The 24,731-nt window shown below is 45.5% G+C and overlaps 1 protein-coding gene across 1 annotated transcript in view; it reads left to right on the forward strand.

The window, feature by feature from the left end:
- The window catches only part of PDXK (pyridoxal kinase), a 178,660-nt gene that overhangs the window by 125,949 nt on the left and 27,980 nt on the right, over positions 1-24,731 (forward strand). The window contains exons 7-8 of the mRNA XM_029578220.1: positions 12,860-12,905; positions 18,532-18,643. Of these exons, the coding sequence (XP_029434080.1) occupies positions 12,860-12,905; positions 18,532-18,643 (158 nt within the window). The remainder of the gene's footprint in view (positions 1-12,859; positions 12,906-18,531; positions 18,644-24,731) is intronic.

Raw genomic sequence — 24,731 nt, forward strand, 5'->3', positions numbered from 1 at the left:
GCAATTTGGAATCATTGTAGGTTTGACTGTACTATCCATAGCTGAAACACCAGCTCTGTGCAGATTATTCCTTCATGCCCACTGCCACAGCCTATAACAGAGATGCACCACACACTTTGGTCCAAGAATGTTTACACTGCTTTATATACTTTGTTTACTTAATCACCACATCTTTATCATTTACAGAGACCAGCTACTCGTTGGAGGAGAAGCTAGCCTTGTCATCAGCTGTTCCAGGTCCACCAGCCCCAGAAGCCAGTCTGGTGGTTTCTGCCCCACAGCCGCTAGCATCATCTAGCCCTAAACCCATTGGGCCACCATCTTGTCCTATGCCCGCTGGACCACCACTCAGGCTGGAGGCCGCCCCCCACTTAGTTGCCCACCCTGTAGGGTACCCTCCCTATTTCTCCCAAGGTCCTGTTGGTGATCTCCAATTGGAGGAGGAAGAAGGCCAGGATGCTGTGCCAAATGAGGGCGCACATACTGCAGATTCTCCCCCAACTTCAGAGATGGGCTCTGCAGGAGAGGCACCTGCTGCTCTTGCAGAGCTCAGCTTCAGTGGGCCTGCAGGTGCAACCTTGCAGTGGCTGTGCCAAAATGTGTCAGGCATCTGGGCTGACCTCAGGAGGCTGGTTGCTGAGGTTGGCTGCCAGCCAGGAATGGCTAGCAGCTGAGGTCCTTTTGTTTTATACCATTTTTATTCCCTATGTCTTTCCCACACCCCTCCCTACTTGTTACAGGTTTTAAATATGTGTAATGTTTAATTTAAAAAGTTAAATACTTTTTTAAAAAATTGAGTGTCTTTGCATTTCTTCACATGCATGGTACCATGTAACCCCTCACTGAACCCAGTGTCAGGGGCTACTACATCACAAACATATATATAAGGGAGTTTTACAGAGAAACCAGGATGCAGCCCTCAACCAGAAGATATCAGGAAAGGGAAGAATTTGATGTGCCCTCCATTCCAAGCTAGTCCTTAACTACATATTTCAGTTGTACCAGGGAGCCCCATCCATTGAGTTTAAGGCAGCATGATCTTTTCAATCCCTTCTGTGGCATCTCATCTGCCATGCTTCAAATGGTATAAAGCAGACACCATAACACACAAGGGGGCCAGTACTCAAAGGCATTTATCCAAATAACTCACAAGTTATCCAATTAAATGCTGACTTTTGAAATCTAATGCTCTTATCCAGTTAAATTTTAGCAGGATAAGTCATTATCCATGTAAAATTTAGCAAAATAAAAACAAGCATTCCTCTTCATCCAGTCAGACCAGTCCAGACAAGTGAGTTATGCTCACCAATCAGCAGATGGAGACAGAGATCAACAGGCTCGATAATGTCACTCCCTGTACGCATCTGTGCTGAGAACAGCCTGACAGTACTCTCTGTCTCCAGCAGATGATAGGCAAACATCCTGTGCTATGGACTAAGGCCTGATAGATTGAAAAGAAAAGCTTGGAAGAGCTCTTGAGGTGAAAGATTAGCTCTCATTCCCTCAGTTGAATGTGGGGTCCTTGGGATGAGATAAAAAGAAAGGAGATATTTATCCAGAGGTGAAAACCTTGCATTCCCTCCGTTTGTTGAATAGGTCAGGACCCAGGGGCTTCTGGTCTGGTTTGCTCTTCCCCCTCACTCTTTTCATATTTTTATTTCTCCCGCTATAGCCCCCTGTTACTGCTCCTAATTTCTTTGCTATGCGCTGCCCTTTGAGTCTATACCTTTAAATAGTTCTGCTTTCTGTGAAAGCCAGCAATAAAGTGCAAAATAAAAAGACAATCAGTCTGAGCTGCTCAGTGGCTGGAGGCTTCAGGGGACCCTTTTGAGCTTTGCTGATCAGCGAGTCTTCAGAATTGGAGTTTTTCTGTTTGGACCACATATTTTCTCTTAGTGGGGCTGTGAAGAAAAAGCAAGCATGAGCAAGATGGTGCCGGCAGCAGAGTGTGGGAATTGTGCTCTGCACAACCTGTAATCTGAGAGAGACACAGGTGGGAGGCAGTTCAAAGCCCTGCGGTGAGTGTTCTACAGCGTGGAGAGAGATCCACAGCTACAATTTTATGCCAGAAGGAGGGTCCAGAATTGGAAATGCGGTTAAGCAGGCCCCCTGATTTCTGAAGAAGCGCCGGTAACCATATTATAGCCATGGGGCACTGAAGGGGAATTTGGCCCTCCACCGCTTAGCCCTGAATATTAAAAGGGAAATGCAGCAGTTGCCTCTTGGGCAAGCTGTGCCAGCTTCTCTTGCATTGGAGATCTTATCCTTACCCTGGGCTGTTATTTCACAGAAGGATTTTAAGGGTTTGCAGGCATTTTGTATGGGGCAAGGAGGAGCCCCGGGGGTGGCATCAGCTCTCTCCCATTGCTTTCCAGCTTTTTAGTCTCTTAGGGCAAACAGAGGGTCAGGGCAGGGGAGCACAATAGGTTGGCAGAAGATGATTAGAGATTTCCCGTGAGGGCCTTTCTAGATTGCCTCCGGGAGATAAAGAGAATGATTTGTAAGTGGGTGAAGTTCCTCATGATAGTGAGGATGATACCTCTATGCTATTTCTCTTTCACAGTCTCTGCATATGTTGCATATTGCAGAGAATAAGAAAGACCAGACCCCCAGTTCCAAAAAGGATCCAATTATGGTTTAGTATAAGGAAATCATCTAAGTTCTTTTGTTTTCATTAAGCAATGCAAGATTTAATTTATTTGGAGTGGGTGGCTATACCTTTGACAAGCTGTATTCTTTGGATCCTCAGGCAAAAGAGACATTTTATTTTCCCAGAGTGGACGCCTCAGTCTGTAGAAGGTGATGCTGTGCTTAGGGATTGTCAGGTCAGAAAGATAGAATCCATGCTTAAGCACCCCTTTGAGGCTGTTAGCTTGGCTCTTAAGGTCTCCGCTTGCTATTGCATTGTAGCGAGATCTGGTTTGTCTTGTTTACCCTTTCAAAGAGTACAAAGACTAGGAGAGACACAATGAAGTTACAAGGCAATACATTTAAAACTAATAAGAAAAAATATTTTTGTTACTCAATGCATAATTAAGTTCTGGAATTCATTGCTAGAGAATGTGGTGAAAGCTATTAGTATAGCATTGGAAAAATTCCTGGAGGAAAAGTCGATAAAACATTATTAAGATGGAGTTGCAGAAATCCACTCCTGATCTCTAGGATAAGCAACATGGAATCTAACTAGTTCTTGGGATTCTTCCAGGTACTTCTGACCTAGATTGTCCATTCTTGGAAACAGAATACTGGACTTGATGGACCCAGTATGGCAACTCTTATGTTCTCTTAAGCCACTAGCTGTTAAATAACCTGTGATTCACAGAATCCAGAACATTAATTTTCCTCTCTATCAATTTTTATGTATTTATTTATTTAAAGGCTTTTATATACCGATGAACGTTGGGAACATCTCATCGGTTCACAGAGAACATAAAATGCAGCTAATGAGCTTTACAGAGAACAATGAACAGTGCACAAATTTGAACGTTGAACATTAATGGGAGGGGCGAAACAAATAAGGTGAACAGCAGGTTATATTGCATAGATTATAATTACATGTTATATATTACAAAAATGTAGAAATAAAAATAAGTGGGTAAAATTAAATAGGTGATGCGAGTTGTCCTATAAGGAGGGAGAACAAACTTAAGAAGGAGAGGGAATGTAGTTAAGAGTAAGCTTGTTTGAAAAGTGAAGTTTTCAGATTCTGTTTAAATTTTTTTGGGCAGGGTTCTTGACGCAGGAAGGATGGCAACTTGTTCCATAGGACAGGTCCTGCCAGAGAGAATGCCCGTGTTCTAGTGGCAGCGAGTTTAAACTGCTTAGGGGGTGGGATGTGAAGTTTTGCACTGTGTTGCTGTCTTACGGGTCTGTTGGAGCTGTGAAATGTAAGGTGCTCAGTGAGCCAGTGTATGTCTTGGTTGTGCAGTGCTTTGTGGATAAGGGTGAGGGTTTTATATGTTATTCTTTCAGCACAGGTAACCAATGCAGATGTTTAAGCACCGGGGTAATGTGTTCATTTTTGTGTGTGTTAGGATTCGAGCTGCAGCATTTTGGAGTAATTGTAGGGGCTGTAATGTGTTTTTGGGTAAACCAAGGAGGAGGGCGTTACAGTAGTCAATTTTAGGTAGAATGAAAGCTTGTAGTATAGTGCGAAAGTCGCTGAGGTGTAGTAAGGGTTTGATTTTTTTGAGGGAGTGAAGTTTAAAATAGCAAGCTTTAATTGTGTTAATGTATTTTTTGAAGGTGAGATGGCTGTCAATGGTGATTCCAAGACTGCGCACATGTTCATTGGAAATAGAGGGGTGGGGAGTATTGCAGGCTAATTGCAGGGAGGGGGGAGATGCTTTGAGGAGAGATGTGTAGTATCTCTGTTTTGGCAGTGTTGAGTGCTAGAAAGTTGCGTGTCAGAAGTGAATTAATCACCGTTAGGGTGGAATTCAGGGTCTCAGTAGCTTTTTGGAGCGTGTCGTTAATAGGAATAAGGACTTGCACTCATCTGCATAAATGAAATGCGGGAGGCCAAGATTGGAAAGCAGGTTGCAAAGGAGGAGGAGGTAGATGTTAAACAAAGTGGAGGATAGGGAGGAGCCTTGGGGAATACCTTGTGGCAGGGGGATAGTTATGGAGGTGCAGTTGCCTATTTGCACACTGTATTGTCTGTTATGTAAATAGGAATGGAACCATTGCAAGGCTGGTCCTGTAATGCCAATATCTGAGAGGCGTTGAACAAGAATTTTGTGATTGACAGTGTCAAAAGCAGCTGAGATGTCCAGAAGGATTAGAATATGCGAAACGCCTTTGTCAAGACTTCTGAGAGTGTAGTCGGACAATGAGATAAAGTAGAGTCTCAGTGCTGTGGTGTCTCCGAAAGCCGAATTGCGATTGTGAGAGGATGTTGTGCTCATCTAGATAAGTTGGTAAGTTGCCTGTTGACTGTCTTTTCAAGAATTTTGGTGATAAAAGGCAAATTAGAAATGGGGCGAAAATTGGCAAGGTCGATCTGATCAAGTGTCAGTTTTTTAAAGATAGGTTTGATAATCGCGTGTTTAAGATTTCCAGGTATAGTACCAAGAGTAATGGATCTATTGATGATATTAGCAATGGGCTTGGCAATGACGTTGGGAATAGTAAGGAGGGTTTTGGTGGGGATGGTGTCTGAGGGATGAGTGCATGGTCTCATTTTTTTCATAATATATTCAATTTCCACTGAGGAAATGGTGTCAAGTGTAGCGAGACTGGCAGAAATGCTATCTATATGGCAGTTGGTCGAGATTTGGGTGGGGGGGGGGAAACGTGACATAATGTTGGTTATTTTAGAGTTGAAGAATGTGGCTAGGTCATCTCATTTTTCCTGTTCATCAATAATTTGTGAGCAGTAACTGCTGGATTTGGTTAGGGAGTTAACTAGTTCAAATAGGGCTCTAGGATTAAACTGGAGGTGGTGGATTCTCTGTGCGTAGAAGTCTCTTTTTGCTTTATCAATGGCAGTTCAATAGGTGTGAAGGAGGTTTCTGAAAGTAGAGAGTGACGCAGATGTGGGATTTTTTCGCCATTTTCTCTCAAGTTTTCTGAGATTGCATTTTATGGTTCTTAGTTCAATAGTATACCAGGGTTGCTTTTTACTTTTCGATGGGTCAATTAGGCGATTTTGTATGGGGCAGAGTTCTTCAGCAATGGTATTAGTAAGGTGATGCCAGGATTCTAGAGCGGTATCTGCGTCAGTAAGGTCAACTTTGTTGAGTTCTAATGTGAGGGCTGCTACTAGGTCATCCTGCTTGCAATTGCATCTAAACTGGATAGATTTTTTTGGATTGCCTTGGGGAAGTGGGGCTGTTATGGAGCAGGAAATATTGATACAGAAATGGTCCGACCAAGGAATAGGAGGGCAGGTGGGAGAGTTGGTTTGAATGTGAGAGTTAGTGAATATCAGTCCAAGGTGTGGCCTGCTCTATGTGTAGGGGTGGAGATGAGTTGTTTGAATCCAAGGGCATCTAGGGCTGAAAGAACGGCCTCACATGAGGGAGTAATAGGTGTTGATTCAACATGAATGTTGAAATCTCCAAGAATAATTGCTGGGAGGTGAATGTTTGTGTTTAGAGACATATTTGATTAAGGTGGATGGGTTCTTTTCAAGGAGACTTGGTGGGGCATAAACAAGGCAAATTTGTAGGTTGGGAGCTGTGAAAAGGCTGATTTCGAGTTTGTGTGGTGGTGGGATGTATTTTAGTGAGATTTTAAAGGACTTTTTAGCAGCAAGTAAGAGACCTCCTCCTTTTTTTTTAGGTCTGGGAATTGAAAAAATGTCGTAAGTCTGGATGGGCAGTTGGTTGATAATAGCAGTGTCAGATTCCTTTAGCCATGTTTCAGTGATGGCGAGAATATCAGGTTTGTCATCAGTGAGGATATCGAAGATAATTGGTGTTTTTTTGGAGATGGATTGAGCATTTAATAGAAGGATCGTGAAAGTGGTGAGACCAATTAATTGTGTGATGGGGGTGATCATGATGGGTAGCAGATTTCTGTGTCTTTCTAATGGGGGGGGATAAGGGGAGCCCTAGGGTGGTGTTTGATGGAAGGGATGAAGGAGGTGTGCATAATGGGAGCACAGGGGAGCAAAGGACTCTAAAAAATTAGAGGACGCAGAGATTTGCAAGGGAGGCAAGGGAAAGCAGGAAATGGAGAGGGAGGTTACAGTGGGAGAGGGAGGAGGTGAAAGGTGGTAGGACTAGAGAGAGGGAGGAAGAGTGAGTGTAGGAGCCAAAGGAGAATAGAGGTGGTGCGGCCACAACGCAAAGATATATTTATATTATTTATTTATTTATTGTTTTTATATACCGACATTCGATCTCAATTGAGATATCACACCGGTTTACATGCAGGAACTGTAGGTATTTCTCTATCCCCAGAGGGCTTACAATCTAAGTTTTTGTACCTGAGGCAATGTAGGGTAAAGTGACTTGCCCAAGGTCACAAGGAGCCACAGCAGGGCTTGAACCTTGGTCTCCTGGTTCATAGTCCACTGCTGTAACCACTAGGCTATTCCTCCTAGGCTATTATGAGGTTAGAGCGGCTAATATCATATGAGACATTTGGTAAAATCACAGTAGGCAATAACAAAGAGACATTTGCAGAGAGGCAGCAAATACCACTTTCATTACCTGAGAAGCAGTAATGATGGAGTAACACGGTGCTAGTTTTGGGTGCTGTACTGCTGCCCCTGTCATCTGAAGGCTAAATGCTGAATTAGACCAATAGTAAGTATGATTTATTCATATTTATATGATGCAGCTTTGTGCTTGTTTGAGTTCACTGACAAACATACTGTGTCACAGCTCATATCCCTCCCTTCACAACCCACAGCTCTCCCTTTGCAGCCCTCCTTCCCCTCCCTTCTCCTAGTCTGTTAAGAAGCAGGCTAGGAAACTTCAAGGCCACATACAGAGAAGTACAAAATACAAGGTAAGAAACAAGACTTAATCAAAGGATATGAATACAACTTAAAGCCAGCTGATAGGGAGTTAAATCTTGTCCTTGGTGTTCAGTAAAAAATAGAACCAAGTAAGACTACTAGTGCTGAGAATTGGAAAACACTTGGGATTTGCTCAGAATTAGTTTATAGACACAGAATAAACTTTTACAGACCTTATAGATACAAGTGCACTTTTAGCTTTTGGGGCACACACATTCTTATCACAGTAGTGTTTGCTTCTGAAATAATAGTTATATGATTTATTTTATTTACATGACATTAATGCTACTGATACAGATACACAGGGGAGGAGGGGACCGGACTATAAGGGTACAAGGAGGGGCGAGGTCACCTAAAATAATAATGATCTTAATATCAGCCTTAAAAGATAACTAAACATCAATTAAAGTAGAGGGGCAAGAGCTCAGAAAACAGGGAGACTATAAATCAGACAGACACCCCAGGATATATATTGAAACAACAGATAAATTAAAAGAAACTTTAGCAATAATTAAAAGGCCACTCCCCCCCCCTTTTCTGATTGGTCTGGACTGGGAAAAAATACTATACAAGGGCATCGACAACTGATTCAAATGAGCAGCCAAGGATGGCATCTTTCAGTTATGCAGAGCAAGTCTAGGCATTTATCTCTTAAAAGGTCTGCAATAACCAGAAGTTTCTTCCTTATTGCCTGTCCATTAATCAAAATAATAGACAGACATAAAGAAGAAAAAGAAAACATATCTGAGTTGTGGGAACATAACATAAAATTCTCTCAGAAATAGAGCAAGGGTGGGCTAATCGATAAAGGATTCCCCTATTCCGCCTATACCCAAGTAAAACTGGAATAACCTACTCATCTTTTAACAAACGTAAAACCAAATAAAAATAACTATAACAGGTATTTCAAAATCAGAATAAACCGAAGTAAGATCAAATACACAATAATAAATCACTGCCGAAGTCACACTTCATAAGCCTAAGACCCATTTCTATTAGTTTAGGTTTCTTTAACAAAGAAAAGTTGTTTCCCTGTTGGCATGTTTTGCTTTTTTCCATTTTTGTTCAAGAGCAACCCATAGCTAGATATTCCTTGTTTTGAGGACATATTCTGCTTGTCCTTGGAGAAAGAAAGTCTATCTGTATCATGTGTCCGCCAAGGATGGCGGGATATTAGTCCACACAAACTGACCTGCCTCCCCTAGAAGTTGGTTTCTACCTAAACCTTTATGGGAGCATTTGTCACATTGTCCATTTTAATGCAAACTCAGTGGGTACTTTTTACCTGCAGACTTCGTACCAGTTCTCAAAGGGAAAATACATGCATACTTTCTCCTAGGACAAGCAGGATGGTAGTCGTCACACAATGGAGACATCATCGGATGGAGCCTGACACAAAAAACATGTCAAAATTTCTAGAAACTTTGACTGGCACACTGAGCATCACTAGCATGCCACTGTCCATGCAGGTTCCCTTTTCAGTCTCTTTATTTTCCGTGAAGCGTTCATCTTGCGGTTGTGGCGCTCCACTCTTTTTCAAAGATTTTTCCCGGTCGGTTTTTTATTTTTCTACGCCACGTCCCTCTTCTTCCCGGTCGGTGGCTCTGTAGGGAGCAGTAAGTTTTTTTTTTTTCCCTCCTTTGCGGTCAATTCTTGGTATGTTGCTCTATCAGTGGCCGCTGGTCATCAACCACTCACTGGCTTCTTTTTTATGGTGTCTTCTGGTTTTCTCCAATGCCCCCAATGCTCGCAGACCATGCCTCATGGATCCGCACAAGGTTTGCATCCTCAGCCTGGGGGCATCACACGACATCCAGGGGTGTCATTCTTGTGATCAAATGAACCCCCAAAGGCTGTCACTCCCGTCTAGATAAGATGGAGAAGCATTTTGGGTCCAAATAATCTGATCTATCAACTCCGGTGTTGGAGGCATCCACACCTAAAGGCCGCAGGGAACCTATGGACATGGAACCCTCACTGTCCACCCTTCCACTGGGGCCCTCAGGAGAAAGACCGAGCCGAACATTGAGGGAAACCACGGAAGCATCACCATCGGTCACCATCATCGCACAGCACTAGGCTCGGGTCAGCCCTGGCATCTACCGTGATGCCCCTGAAGCGACCCCATGGAGAGGAGGCATCGACATCCATCAAACCTGGGAGTCCAAGACGTTCCCCACCGATACTGGTGCCGGGCACCGATCTCCCTCGGGGCTCCAAGGGCGTTCTGGTGATGCCTTCTCCTCCTCCTCCATCCGTTCTGGCTTCAGTGGATTTTCTAGAGGAGCAGGACTGCAGGGTGTAGCTGTTGGTAATCCAAGCCCTGCAGGGCATTGAGCCACCAGCCCCACTGGTACTTATACCGACGCCAGAGCAGGCACCTGTGATTTTGGTGCTGCTGCTGGAACTCCTGGACATCCTTCTGGGCGACTTGCCTATATAGCAGCTGCCGGTGCCCAGGGATCCCTCGATGCCTGATGGCCACTGAAGCCTCCTCCATCCTTTGCAATTCCCATCGTGGATTCCTTTGACGAGGATTTGTCGCTGTCGACAGTCAACACCATTGGGGTCCTTGGTACCGTGTCCGGTGTTGACCGTTCTGGTTCTCGGTCACTCTGGGGCCTTTGTGCTCTTGGTGCCATCTTTGCCCACAGTACACTGAATACTCCCAGTGCCCAAACTGAGAAGCTTGGACAGGGACCTTCCACTGGGGTCCCCTGAGGACCTTAGGGGGATACCTTGTATGACCCATGGGGAGATGATATCTCAGAGTCTTCTTCTGATGACTCAGGAGATCTTCCCTCGGACCCGTCCCCTCCAGAGGAGAGGCGCCAGCCCCTGCCGGAGGACCTGACCTTTGCGGGCTTTGTCTGGGCCATGGCGAAAGCCATTCCATTTCAACTCCTGTCAGAGGAGGATGCATCTCATAAGATGCTGGAGGACCTCCAGTTTGTCTATGCCCCGAAGGAGGTACTGCCTGTTCCTATCCATGATATTTTTAAGGATTTACTCCTTCAGATTTGGGAGCATTCCATTTCCGTTCCTCCAGTCAGTCAGAAGGCATATGCAGTCTATTTAGTGCAGCAGGCCTTGGGATTTGAGAGGCATCAGCTCCCACATCAGTCAGTAGTGGTGGAGTCGGCCCTCAAAAAGGCCAAACGTTCCTGTACCCGTGCTTCAGCTTTTCCAGGTCAGGAGCACAGGGTGTTGGGTACCTTGGGTAGAAAGGTATACCAGGGCACTATGTTAATCACCTGTATTGCTTCCTACCAGTTGTACATGACTCAGTATTCTCGGTACTTCTGGAAGTAGGTCTGGTGTGAGGGCCATGGCTTGGATCCGTTTGCCTGCTCCACTCCAAAGTTGCTTGACTACTTGTTGCACCTTTCGGAGGCTGGTTTAAAGACCAACTCAGAGTACATCTGAGTACCATTAGTGCTTATCACCAGGGTGTGGATGGTTCACCCATCTCTGTGTAGTCCATAATGGGGTGGTTTATGCGGGGATTACTTCAGCTGAAGCCTCCCCTGCTGCCTCCTGTTGTGTTCTGGGACCTTAAAATAGTGTTGGCTCGATTCATACGAGATGCTTTCGAGCCCCTGCACTCCTGTGACCTGAAGTACCTGACCTGGTTACGGTCACTTTGGCAACAGAGCGTTGGTGACTTATCTGCCTTACTCAAAATTCTTTCATGATAGGGTGAATACACAAGGCCACCCTAACTTCCTGCCTAAGGTGGTTACTGATTTTCATCTTAACCAGTCAATCATTCTACCCACTTTTTTCCCCAGGCCTCATTTGCACCAGGATGAATGGGCTTTGTACAGCTTGGATTGCAAGAGGGTCTTAGCTTTCTACCTCGAGCGGACAGCAGGCCACAGGCAGTCCACGCAGCTCTTCATCTCTTTAGAAAAGAACAAATTAGGAGTTGCAGTTACTAAGCAGACACTATCAAACTGGTTGGCAGATTGTATTTCCTTCTGCTATGCACAGGCAGCCTTCAGCTTGGAGGCCATGACAAGGTTCACTCTGAGCTATGGCGGCTTCGGTAGCCCACTTGTGAGCATTTCCTATACCTGAATTCTGCAAGACTGCAACATGGAGTTCTCTCCACACGCTCGCCACCCGTTGCTATCTGGACAGGGATGGGCGACCTGATAGTAGCTTCGGCCAATCTGTCCTTCGGAATCTCATTCAGCTGTAGAACCCAACTGTTCCTGCCTAGGGCCTATTGTTCAGGTTCAGGCTCTCTTCCTCTGTTACCAACAACAACGTAACTTTTTGTGCTCATTGGCACCCAGTTAAGGTGCCTGTTGGTTCTTGTTGCTCGGGAACAGCCTGTAGCTTGGTATTCACCCATGTGTGAGGACTACCATCCTGCTTGTCCTAGGAGAAAGCCAAGTTTCTTACCTGAAACAGATGTTCTCCTAGGACAGAAGGATGTTAGTCCTCATGAAACCCGCCCACCACCCCATGGAGTTGGATTTCTCCTATGTTTGTTATTTATTTTTTTGTAATTCTATGTTACGAGACTGAAGAGGGGACCCCACCTGGACACATGGATAGTGACTTGCTGAGCATGCTTAGTGTGCTAGTCAAAGTTTTTCGTGCCAGGCTCCATCCGATGATGTCACCCATGTATGAGGACTCACATCTTGCTGTCCTAGAAGAATCACCTGTTACAGGTAAGCAACTCTGCTTTCCCTTTGAAAATTGTCATGAGTACAAAGTACCTGCAGATACCTACATTTGCTTTTTTTTACAGGTACAATTTTCATGAAAAACTGCATTCTTAGATTTGAAAATGCAATCTACATGCTTACTTTTCCTTCCCCCAACCTAACCATGTCCATGGAAATGCCTTCTCTAATGCAGATAAAAATATGCATTTTGGGGGAACAATGCACTTACTTTTACCCACAGTTAGTATGGCCAATTTTCTTTTCATCTTTTATCTTTTCATCTTGTATCCAAGTAAATTAGTATTTACTCAGGTAAATGGCCTTTGCAAATTGCCTTCTATTTTAAAGTGAAAGGGGCTTTCTGCAACAGTAATAGCTTGGGTCATCTTACTCATGCTTAGTGAGAACATGAATAATGCTCTAGAAGCTTCTAAGGAAGAGATCTGTCCCAAGCTTCATTGATAACATCACCACCTTGTGTAGACTAGTGTCCTGCTGTCCTCAGAGACCACCCATTGCAGGTAAGCAACTCTGCTTTCAATAAGTAATATAACCAAAGAATTATCTTGAGGTGATGTATATGACTTTTTTGAAACCATATAGTGCCTGCCTTCAGATAATCAAATCTGTGCAGAAAAAAAGAGTTTTCAAGCAAAAAAAAAATTAATCTGAGTAATGTTCATATTCTTCTTTTCATATATCACAGGCTACTCACTGGAAGGAAGATCCGCACACAGCAAGAAGCTTTAGAGGTGAGTGAGAGAATGTAAGTGTTGCATGCAGTGGAATATGATTTTCTAAGAGTGAGTGAATTTTAGATTGGGTAGTCCATGATTGAATAAGTAACATCCATTTCAGCCATTGCCTGGCCAGGAAAGTTAGCCAGATAAACTTATCCAGCTAACTTATCTGGGATATTCAGCTATCCGAAAGTTAGCCTGATAAGGCTAACATTAGGACTGTTCTTCAGCTGTCATAACATTACATAGCTACATTAGCCAGGTAACCCTCAAAATTGAACTGCCCCTGACAAGCTGATAAGTTTTTGGTCAGACAGTCATTATTTTTAAGTCCTGGCATTTGTCAGGTTAAGTGCCAAACTTACAGAGTCATTCATCAAATTGTATTAGGGCTCTAACGCATGATAAAAGGAGTCTTCGTGGGATAAACCTTTGATCTTTATCGTGTCATGTGCTAGCATGCAAATATGATAATGAGTGTGCAAAACCAGGAAAATTATGCAAATGAGGGACTCCATTTGTGGTAAAATAACACACAATGCGGGATTTAATGTGCCAAATAACACACTTTTTTTTTTTCCTGCGCTTGAGGGGAAAGAGGTTATCGCAACAAAGTGGCTGTTATCACGGTCGCGGCTATTAGCACGCACAATAAAAAAGACCTCTCAGGCACACCTACACAGCCCTGCTGGCCCAATAAAAACAGCTTTTGTTACCTGCCCTGTCTTCCTAAAGATACATTGTTAAGGGGAAGTCTACTAGTAGGGGGATATTGGCTGCTTTGGGCTGCTCAACAACAACAACAACCGGCAAGGGAGATTCAAACCCCCTCCTATGGAAGTCTCTGCACTGGAGCCAAAGCTGCTAGCTCAGCTGGTGGAGCGGCCTGGCCCATGCAGTGCTTGCCATGCAGGAGGACATGCCTGTGATACAGAAAGCACATCTTTCATCCACGAGCCACATTGCTGGTCATGCCGGAGGAACATGTGGTTACCAGATATTGCTTCAGCTCTCAGGCTATCATGGAATTATATCAAGAACTCCAGAGGGGATCTGGATCCGGCCACAGAGAGGTCCCTCGCTATACCGGGCATCACCAAATTATTGTACGTGACTGCATTAATCGGTACATAACATTCCTTCACGAAAGGCAGGACTTGCTGGAATTGAAGAGCGAGTTTTATGCCATGGCCATCTTTCCTAATGTTCTGGGAGCTACTGATTGCACTGACGTAGCCTTCATCCCACCCCGTGGCAGGGAGGAAATCTACCGCAACAGAAAGCTCTTGCACTCCATCAATGTGCAAGTGGTCTGTGACACTCAAATGAGCATCCTCGATGTGACTGCCAAGTATTCGGGAGCCTTGCACGATTCCTTTATACTTGTTGCCTGTTTGAAGATTTTGAAGATGCCCTCACTGGTGACAGTTGGCTCATAGCTAAGAGTGCTACTTCTTTCTATACTCCGTTTCTGGTTATGTGTTTACAGTAAACAGCACTGGAACGGGGCGGCGGCTGTCGAGGATGTGACTGCATTGATTACATGACAAGTGGCTTGCACATTTAGGTCTACAAGCCATAGTGCCAGGGACCAGCTTTCTCGCTCCATGCTGGAGAGGCCTGCTAATGTTGCGTGCCCAAACAATGCACTTAACACCAAGCTGTGTGTGACCGGGCACTACAAATTTTCTATTTGTTTACTTTAAGCTAGTGGCTGTTCAAATCCTCCTTTTTGGAGCTGTTGAAATGTCACTTGTTAACAATAACCTTTTTGTGTCCATAATGCAGGGACACCCGGGTCAGATGTGCACTGTTAGTGCTCTGTCAGCCAGGATGTCAGCCACAATTTGTCTGGGACATCACACGGGTTAAATGGAAGCTGGCCTTTGGTCCAATCCTAGTCACTGCGTCATGTCAGACAAATGTGTATCTCTAGAGGACATATTGCAGAACTGCTAAGGACATGCACAGCCATACCACCAGGTTGATGTCTTTCTGCAGTGATGTATGGTAGTTGTGATGTACAGCTTCAGTGTTAGAGGAGTGCTAGTAACGGGTAGGGATAGCTTGGTTAGGAGTGACATGGACACATTGTAACACATGTATAGGAACTCCACATGTAGTTTTCCATTCAGGGAGATCTGACACAGCATAAGCAAGTGCTATTGCCTTCATAGTGTCACTGTAAAAGACAGCATGGACCTTGGGTTTGGAAAGAGCCTTTTAAGGCTAACATCAAGCTAGAGCATAACTTCTAGTATCTTATAGCATGCTGTGGGTTGGCAGCGATAGAACAAAGTCACAGTGGTGTGAATGATGCAGCCCTTCTGTCTTTACCATAGGAGATTTGGGATATAGTTGCAGGACCTGGCTTCTCACACCCATCACTATGCCCTCCTCGCTGGCGGAGACTAGGTACAACAAGGCTTTATGTTCTATCCGCTAGATCATAGAACACACCTTCAGAGTTCTGAAAAGTAGATTTCACTGTTTGGAGAAAACAGGGGGAGCTTTAATGTATGCCTTGCCCAGAGTCGCCAAGATAGTTCTGCTCTGCTGTGATCCCAGTAAACATCATTCCAGATCTACTTGAGAATCCCCCATCTCTCCCTGCAGAAGCTGTGGAGACCACATGGTCTGGCATGCTTCGGAAAGCGTCATACAACACTACTTTGCCTGTTAGTCCTCATCTACCCCCTTCCCCTTCCATGGTAGAGAACCCAACAGAGTGCTACTAGCTGGTCTCATCTCCATCTTTCTCTTACTCACAGATCCTCTGTCTGGGCCAGTTTGTAACAGAAACCACTTAGACTGAGTTAGGCTACATAGTGATAATGGAGCAATAGGTACCATAGACAATAGTAGACAAATCTGACATCAAAGAGATGTGGCTGGCCTAATGTAATCAGATTGATTGTCCGTTCAAAGCAATGTCTTGCCATAGCCTTCATGTAGGACTGTCAACACAATGTACATAGCTTGCCCTATGTACATAGATTGTACCTTCTTGCTTGCCTCGGCTTCGCCTTGGACCCTATCCTAGTCCTCACATGTTGGTGAGAGATGGAACTGCTGCAGGGCCTAGAACATGGAGCCAAGTGTTCTAGAAGTCTGAGAAAGCACAAGTAGTTCAGCCTCTTAAAGGCTCATCCTTCCAGCTCCTCACCAGCATTCCACCAGCACTCCTCCACTACCAAGATAGACAGAGAAACAGACAAACTTACAAAAACTTTCACATACAGATAGATGACAACAGAAGACAAGACCACGCACTAGATATTGCTAAAGACCTCTTCTAAACTCCTACCAAACACTCACCTCCTCTCCTTTCCTCTCTCTCCCACGCTTAATACACCCTCAAAGAGGTAGCTTCAGGAAGCTAGTATATATTTATATATATAAACAAAGAAAATAATGCATGATGTGCTACTGTGTTGCACTGCAGCGTCGTGCATTGCACTATTTCACGCATTGTGCAACTAACGCTATGCCCCTTTTTTTAACGCAAGCGCTAATGCACCATATTTCTGCTTTATTTATAGCAATTTAATGATTCTAGGCCATAGCCGGACAAATGTGCTAAATATGGACCTCTATAGCTCTTGATCCAGTCCTAGATTGCATAACAAAGATTATAGAGTGTAACAAGGACTTTCATGGTGCTGTCCTAGACTATGTAATGAGAGCTGTCAGTCCACTGCTGATGATATCCATAATCTGTGGGTTCAGACAAAGGACATGCTGATCAAAGCAAGTAACCGTGCTAAGAAATACTATGATACACACCATTCGCAAGCCCCAGGCTTCAAACCAGGAGACAAGGTCTGGTTGTCCACCAAGCACCTCAGGCTTAAACTACCTTCATCTCTGTTTGCTCCTCGCTACGTGGGACCTTTCCCAGTCCTTCAACGTATTGGCAATGTCACCTACCATCTGAAGCTACCGCCTGGGCTCAACATTCATAACGCTTTCCACGTTTCACTTCTGAAACCACTCATGCTCAGCGAATTTTCTTCCAAACCTCAAGATCCACCTGTCATCAATGCAGAAGACAACTTAGAATTCAAAGTCGAAGAGGTCCTGGATGTTCGTAAAAGAGGCAATACTTTTGAATACCTTCTGAAGTGGGAAGGTTTCGGCCCCGAAGAAAACTCTTGGGAGCCTCAGACCAATATTCTGGATAAAGAGATGCTTCATCAGTTCCACCTCGCGCATCCTTCAAAACCCAAGCCTGGTACCCGAAGAGGAAATCGCCCTTTGAAGGGGGGTACTGTTGCAACCGTCGCTGCCCGACATCTCCACTACGCCCACCTTACCTCTTTGGCGACTCCCTCTCTGCCTGTTGGAAGTTTGGCTGCCGCAGCATCTTCATGCCATTCCCCTCCGGCATCCCCGGACCGGCTAGACGCTGCACTCCACCATGTTTCCCAGTAGCCTAAGGGTGCACGCGCAGCTCGGCCCCGACTCAAGTACCAGCAGTGGTGTGAACCTCAGGGGTGACCCCTGAAGTGACGTCATCCTCTCCGGATATTTAAGGTCTCTGAAATCGCTAACGAATCGAGTTAACAAGGACAAGGATAAGGGCTTTCCTGCAGGTATTGGCGGATGGGATTCGCTCTCCGCATACCTTGCTACTCTGCCTCTTCGGACTTACCAGGGGTACCCGCTCCTCGGGGGCCTCGCTTTCTCTTTGCTTTTCAGATCGCAGTCTGAAACCGATACTCGCTTCTTGAGGGCCCACGTACCCGGATTTGCTACTGAATACCACTTCTGCCAGGAAGTCATCACTGCCTACAGCACCAGTGAGTTAAAATCTCTCTCTCAGAGCGTTCCCTGGAACCAGGTACTCGCTCCTCTAGGGCCTACTTCTTTCCAGCTCCTGGGCTGCTTCTAAGAGACTGTTGGGTGAGTCTTACCATCAAGGTTCTGTTCCTGAACTCTGGCTACTCACTATATTCAGTATCTCTACAGTTCAATTATCCAGGATCGCTGTTCCAGTATCTGAGGGACTACAGCCCAGCCGGGCGTTCCAGCTCACTACTGCCACCTCTGGTGGTTCCATATACTGTCTAATAAAAGAACTAGTGTGTGTCTGTCTCCATACTCTGAGCCTGACCGGTGGTCCCTCTCAGGATCTTCCCCCGGGGTCGTGGTCATCTGCCACCGGCCCAAGGATCCACCCACAACTACCTCAAACACTAACAGATATATACTCCCAAGATGTGTTGAGGGTTCTGGGGTGGTAAAGTCCTGGCTGTTCAAGGAGGACTATGGGGCGGTACAATTCCAGGCTATGTAACAAGGGCTTTCTTGTGCTACAGTCCAGGATATATAATGGTGGCTTTCAGATGGTATGATCTCAGGTTATGGAAGAAGGGCTCTCTGTGGTACAGTCCAACAAGTGTAACAAGAACTATGAGGCAATTTGATCCTGGACTATAATGAAGTCTCTCAAATAGTAGAGTCCTAGCCTGTATAATGAGACTTTTGGAGTGATAGAATCTTCAGCTGTGTAACTTTCCTACCTTTCCTCTATCTTTCTCTGATTCATGCTAAAGATATTCCTAGTTCCAGATGATTCCTGCCCTAAAACTTTTGTCTTCATGAAGTATCTTTTTTTTTTTTTTTGCTGGAGTAGGTAATGGACATGCTTCATGACATGGGACCAGAAACCGTGGTGATCACTAGCTCAGACCTGCCAGCCCCATTAGGAAGTGATTATCTGATTGCTCTTGGGAGTCAGAAGAAAAGTAAGTATTATCTCATCTTATCTGACTAGCCAGCTTTTCAAATTTCTTTCCCTAGCCTTCAAGGTAACTTGTGATTTCCTTAAAGATATTGCAGTTGCTGGCCAGGTGACATCACTGCACCTTTATTTTGCATGCATTATTTGTTCTGTTTACTCCTGGGGGAATTCTATGCCAAAAAATTGAAAATTCTGCACCAAAAAAAATAAAATTCTGCACAACTTCATCACTTCCCGGAGTTGGTCACCCCTGAGCTAGAACATCTGCTCAAGAGGTGGTCACAAATATGTCTCTAAATGTATCTGTATAATGCTGCTTCCATCTAGCAGTGCTCTAGGTAAGAAAAAGGCGTCCCCTGCCTTAATAAATAGTGCTCAGTCTTTTGCAAACCTTGATGTAGAAGGCACTCAGGGGGGCAGTTTTGAATAGCCCACCATGTTTGCACTGTGTGGGGCACTGTCTATTAGCCCATGAATGTTGCAGCCAGTTTTCAAAAGGGAAACTATGCGTACTGTGCCCCTTTAACAATGAGAAACCGCTAAGTGCACGCACTAAAAGTTTCTCATATATGTTGCTATTTAGGTGGGAAGTGATAAAATAGCATGCATTCATTTGAAAATCCCAAGCATGCTCAGTTTTCCTCCCCCAACCTAAACATGCTCACAGGAATATTTCTCTTCCCCTCTCCCCCTCCCCCCAAAACCCAAACTAAGCCCTGAAGCTTAATAAGTTCTCTCTTCCCTCACAACCCTGGTACATCTGGCATCTACCTGAATGGATAAGGGACCTCAGTAAAGAGTGGGGATAAAGCTATGCAATGTCACCTCTTCTTTACTGGTTTCCTTTTAGCTATGTCCCTTCCATCAGCAAAGAGAGTCAAGAGCTTTTGCGAAAACCACAAGGCTTCTGGCAGGCTCATGTAGCTTCACTGGTGCGCTCCCGCGAGCCTGCCCTGTGCTGTGGCTGTAGCTCTTCTGGTTTGTGATCGCAGCTCTGCAGTCGTGAGCCGGAAATAGCACGGGGCAGGCTCGCAACAGTGAGGCTCTGCTAGTCTGTCAGAAGACTTGGGGCCTTCGTGAACACTCCTGACTCCATTATTGCTGTGATCCCACAGTGATTGTGTTCAAAGCGGTGGTGGGGCCTGGATTCTGCACAGTGAAGGTACAAATATGCATGAGGGGGGAAATCTGTAAAATTCTGCATTCCTCAGTAATGCAGAATTCCCCCAGGAGTATCTATTCCATTCTTGTACTTACATTAATAAATAAAATAAATAACTAATATTGCCTTCCTTGATAGTAGACCCAAGACAGTTCACAACAGATAAAAATTGTAATAATGCAAAATACATCAAATAAAAATTACATATGCAATATACATCAATACAAATAAAATAAAATATTTTAAAAAATGTAAATAAGGGTGGAGAGCTTTCAAGATGGCGTTCTAACCAGACGTGTCGAAAGAGGCTCCATATATCCGCTATTGAATTTCCTTGTTGAGTATTTCATTTAGCTCTCAAATGCCGCATACGAAGCGGAAGGCGCGGATCAGAGGTGTAGAAGCGACATCTACACCTCTACAAACAACTCAACCCCATATTGGAACCTTTTTCCCCACGATACCACCGTTAATTCCGGGAGACCAGGTCGCTGGAGAGCTTTCCGGGGAGCGGGAAGGCTTCTCCCTGACCGAGACATCGTTGAGTCCCGGTTCGCCGGTGAGACCCACGCCACCAGTCTATGCGGAAGAGAGAGAGGAGACCAAGATGGCCGCCGATCCAACCGAGGTAATCGGTGCAGGGACTGCGGAGAGATTGGGGAAACCCGAGATGAAGGAAGGACTTACCAGTCAAGAGCTTCAGAGAAAGCTAAGGTCCCAGGAGGCTGAGAAAGCCGCGGGACAAAACCTTCCTGAAAAGCTTGGATCCGCAGAGCTGGAGGAAAACGTCTGTTTCGCTTTGGGTGGAGGAGGGGCAGTGAAGTTGCAGGAGGTACCGAAACTGTTAAAGTTAACAAAACCTCCAGAAGAAATATCTTTAACAATGATTTGGGGAGCACTACAATCGCTTGAAAAAGCCATTTTGGGGCTTACAAAAGAAGTAATAGAAGTAAAACACCAAGTGAATTTAAATGCATCTGAAATTGACCTACAGAAACAAAATCTGAATAAAATGGAGAGTCGAATGACTGAAATTGAAAAAGTTCATTCTGCTGTGGTTTTGACTCATAATGAGGTGAATAGAAGATTGGAGAAGCTAGAGAACAATATTCGGGTTCATAACCTGCGCTTCCTAAATTTCCCCGTGATTAAAAATGTTACACCACTGGATTTATTTAAATTTTATGTTGCTCAAATTTTGAAAATTCCAGAAGAATTAAAACCAGTGGTAACAAGAGTTTATTACCTATATCCTAAAGCAGGAGGTGAAGCAGGACAGGACGAGCAAGCGTTACCGGACTTGTCTACAATATTGGATTCGTCACAAGATCTAACGATTACTTTGAGAAGACCCCTTTTGGTTACTTTTGCCCTGTTAATGGACAGGAATAATATATTTAAAAATTACTTTAGAAATAGTCATGTACTATTTTTTGGTCAAAGAATTTGGTGCTACCCCGACCTTGTTAAGCAAACTCAATTAAGAAGGAAGCAATTCCTAAATATGCGAGAGGAGGTAGTAAAACTAGGAGCTAAGTTTAAACTTTGCTTTCCTTGTAAATGTTGCATGCAATATCAACAACAAATGTACGTATTTATGGAACCTTTACAGCTGAGGTCCTTCCTCAACTCACACAATTCCCCTCATTAACACCAAGAGGCGATAGTAATGAATAAGACGGTGTGTTTTTTAGAATGTCAAATTGCATGATGATCTTTTTTCTTTGGATGCTCCTAAATTGCATGCTCTCCCAGTTTTTCCTTTATTATTTTAAGGACATAAATGTTTAAATTTCATGTTGAAAATGTGTATTTTTTGAATTAAGATTGTAAGACATTTCCTGGTTTATGTCCTTAACAAATTACAATGCAAGAGTTTCTTGTAATAATGTTTAAAATGCATAAATAAAAAATTAAAAAAAAAAAAAATGTAAATAAAATGAATACTGATCTATTGGTGCAGAAGACTGGCACCTTCCTGTTCTCATTAATTATGAATGGATCTCTCTCAGGTGTTCCCCATCAACAAAAGATCCTGTTTGCTATATTCCAACTGAGGGGCCATTTATCAGGGTTTGATGACTCAACCTGTCTGCCAGAACATTTTTGTTGCCTGCCTGGTCTTATGACTGTTAGGTGTGAGATAGCCTGTTTCCTTGGCTTAATTGTTTCTCTGAGGCCAAGCAGGATGGTAGTCCTAACACATGGGTGACATCAGATGGAACCCCGAAACAGAAAACGTATGTCAAAGATCCTAGAACTTTGACTTGGCACACTGAGCATGCCTGGCATTTCCTATACCACTCGTCTACATGGGGTTCCTCTCCAGTCTCTTTTTCCGCAGAGCTATAAGCCTCGCGGTGTAAGTGAGCTCACTTTGGCTTTTAGCCTTTTGGAAAACTTTCTCTTTTTTTCTTGTATTTTTCTTCACGATGTTCGACACCAGGTCCCTCACGGTGCTTCACTGTAGTGTTCTTAGGGTTTTCAACGCTTCTGGTAAGTTTTTCTTTTCACGGTTGATTCTCCCGTGGTGGTAGTGCTTCGATCGATGCCTGCCGGCCATTGACGCCTGCTTCCATAGATTTTGATTTTGCAGCCCTATTATTTTGTCCCATCATGGCCAAGTCCAGTTTTCAGCAATGCTTCTGCCCAAGGATCATGTTCATTGCAGACCCCTATGAGATACGTGTCCTCTGCCTGGGGGCATCGCATGCTGTCCGGGGTTGCCACTTGTGCGCTCAAGAGACCCCGAAAGGACATTGGCTTCAACTTGACAAGATGGAACAGCTGTTTAGGTCAAAGAAGACTGAGACATTGAAATTGGCATCAGTGACATCAGCATCAATGGAACTCAGAGCCACATCGATGGACACCTCTCCATTAACATCGACGGAACCATTTGTGCCGTCGGCAGGTAGGGGCACTGGAGACCAACCTCTGCCTATCTCCTCCAGGCCAAGGTCATCTGGTTCCTTGTCATCAGCCTCAGCACCGAGGAAAACCAGGCCTCACATCAATGGAAGCCGAAGCAACATCGGCACCAGTCTCCGTCAATGCACAGTGCTGGCACAGGGATGCACCAGTTCATGCCGAGATGCCCCCCAAAGTGACCCCATAGCGAGGAATGCCAGTCCTCCATCAGTGCCAGGGGTCTGAGATTGTCTCCACCGGTCACTGATCCAACTCATGGGTCCGAAGAAGATCTGGCCACCTTCCTTCCTCCCAGTCGGTGTTGACATCGGCAACGTTGAAGAAGCAGCTGGTGGTAGAAAGGGTACTGCAGGGCGTCAGTCCTGTGGCACGGAGCTGGTACCGTCCATCTTGGAACAGCTTCTAGAGAAGCTTAATGTGCTCATCGATGCATTACCGACCCTGCTGGTGTCAGTTCCCAGAACATTATTGGTGCCCAGTGGGATACCGATACTTCCCCCTACTAATATGGTAGTTGTTGCCAGATCCTCTGAGGAGGAAGCTCCACCTAAGCTGGCTGAGATGGCAAGGCGTGTATCTCCCTACTCAGCTTTGCCAATGCCTGCACCTCTGGATAAAGGCCAAGCACCTAGGGCCTTATCCTCTGTGGCTTATAGTGAGGATGAGGTGTCCATGACCCCTTGGGGGGAGGGATGTTATCTCGTAGTCCTCATCCAAGGACTCTGAGGGTGCCCTCAGACCCTTCGCTTTCAGAAGAACAAAGGCAGTCTCTGCCTAAGGACTTAACCTTTGCAAGGTTTGTGAGGGTGATGGCAGAAGCCATCCCATTTCAATTACTGACGGAGGAGGATGCTAGGTACAAAACGTTTGAGATCCTGGAGATTGTGGCAGTCCCAGTACACAAGATCCTTAAGAAACTGTTGCTGAGGATATGGGAACACCCCCTCACAGTGCCTTCCATTAACAAGAAGGCTGACTGGGTCTACCTCATCCAGGCAGTGTTACAGTTTTGGCTGCAGTGCAACCGCCTCACCACCAGGGGTCCCTCTAGTGCTGGCTTTCCTGACAGGCCCAGTCCATCTCCTCTGTCCACTCTATGCTCTGGGTGTGCCCTTATAACCCTGCCTGACAGTTGCCTCGGGGCTTCGGCATCGAGCTCACCTGGGCTCCCTGCTCTAGCCCTGCGCGGCCTTCGGGCCTTTCCTTGCCTTGCCCTGCGTGGCCTTCGGGCCTTCTTCCTCGCTTTTCTTACCTGGCCTACGGGCCTTCTGACCTGCCTGCTCTGCTTACGGTGTGTGGCCTACGGGCCTTCTGTGTATGTGTGGCCTACGGGCCTTCTGACCTACTTGCCCTGACTACGGTGTGTGGCCTACGGGCCTTCTGTGTATGTGTGGCCTACGGGCCTTCTGACCTGCCTGCTCTGCTTACGGTGTGTGGCCTACGGGCCTTCTGTCTGTGTGTGTGTGTGGCCTACGGGCCTTCTGACCTGCCTTGCCCCGCTTATGGTGTGTGGCCTACGGGCCTTCTGTGTGTATGTGTGTGGCCTACGGGCCTTCTGACCTGCCTTGCCCCGCTTATGGTGTGTGGCCTACGGGCCTTCTGTGTGTATGTGTGTGGCCTACGGGCCTTCTGACCTGCCTTGCCCCGCTTATGGTGTGTGGCCTACGGGCCTTCTGTGTGTATGTGTGTGGCCTATGGGCCTTCTGACCTGCCTTGCCCCGCTTATGGTGTGTGGCCTACGGGCCTTCTGTGTGTGTGTGGCCTACGGGCCTTCTGACCTGCCTTGCCCCGCTATTGGTGTATGGCCTACGGGCCTTCTGTGTGTGTGTGTGTGGCCTACGGGCCTTCTGACCTGCCTTGCCCTGCTTACTGTGCCCTGACCCAGCCTGGACCCAGACACTGCTGACTGCCACCTGCCCTGACCCAGCCTGTACTTAGACACTGCTACTGCTGCCTGCCCTGACCCAGCCTGAACCCAGACTCTGATACTTGCTGCCTG

The sequence above is a fragment of the Rhinatrema bivittatum genome, chromosome 15 (genome assembly GCF_901001135.1).
Source record: "Rhinatrema bivittatum chromosome 15, aRhiBiv1.1, whole genome shotgun sequence".
In the NCBI taxonomy this organism is placed as follows: domain Eukaryota; kingdom Metazoa; phylum Chordata; class Amphibia; order Gymnophiona; family Rhinatrematidae; genus Rhinatrema; species Rhinatrema bivittatum.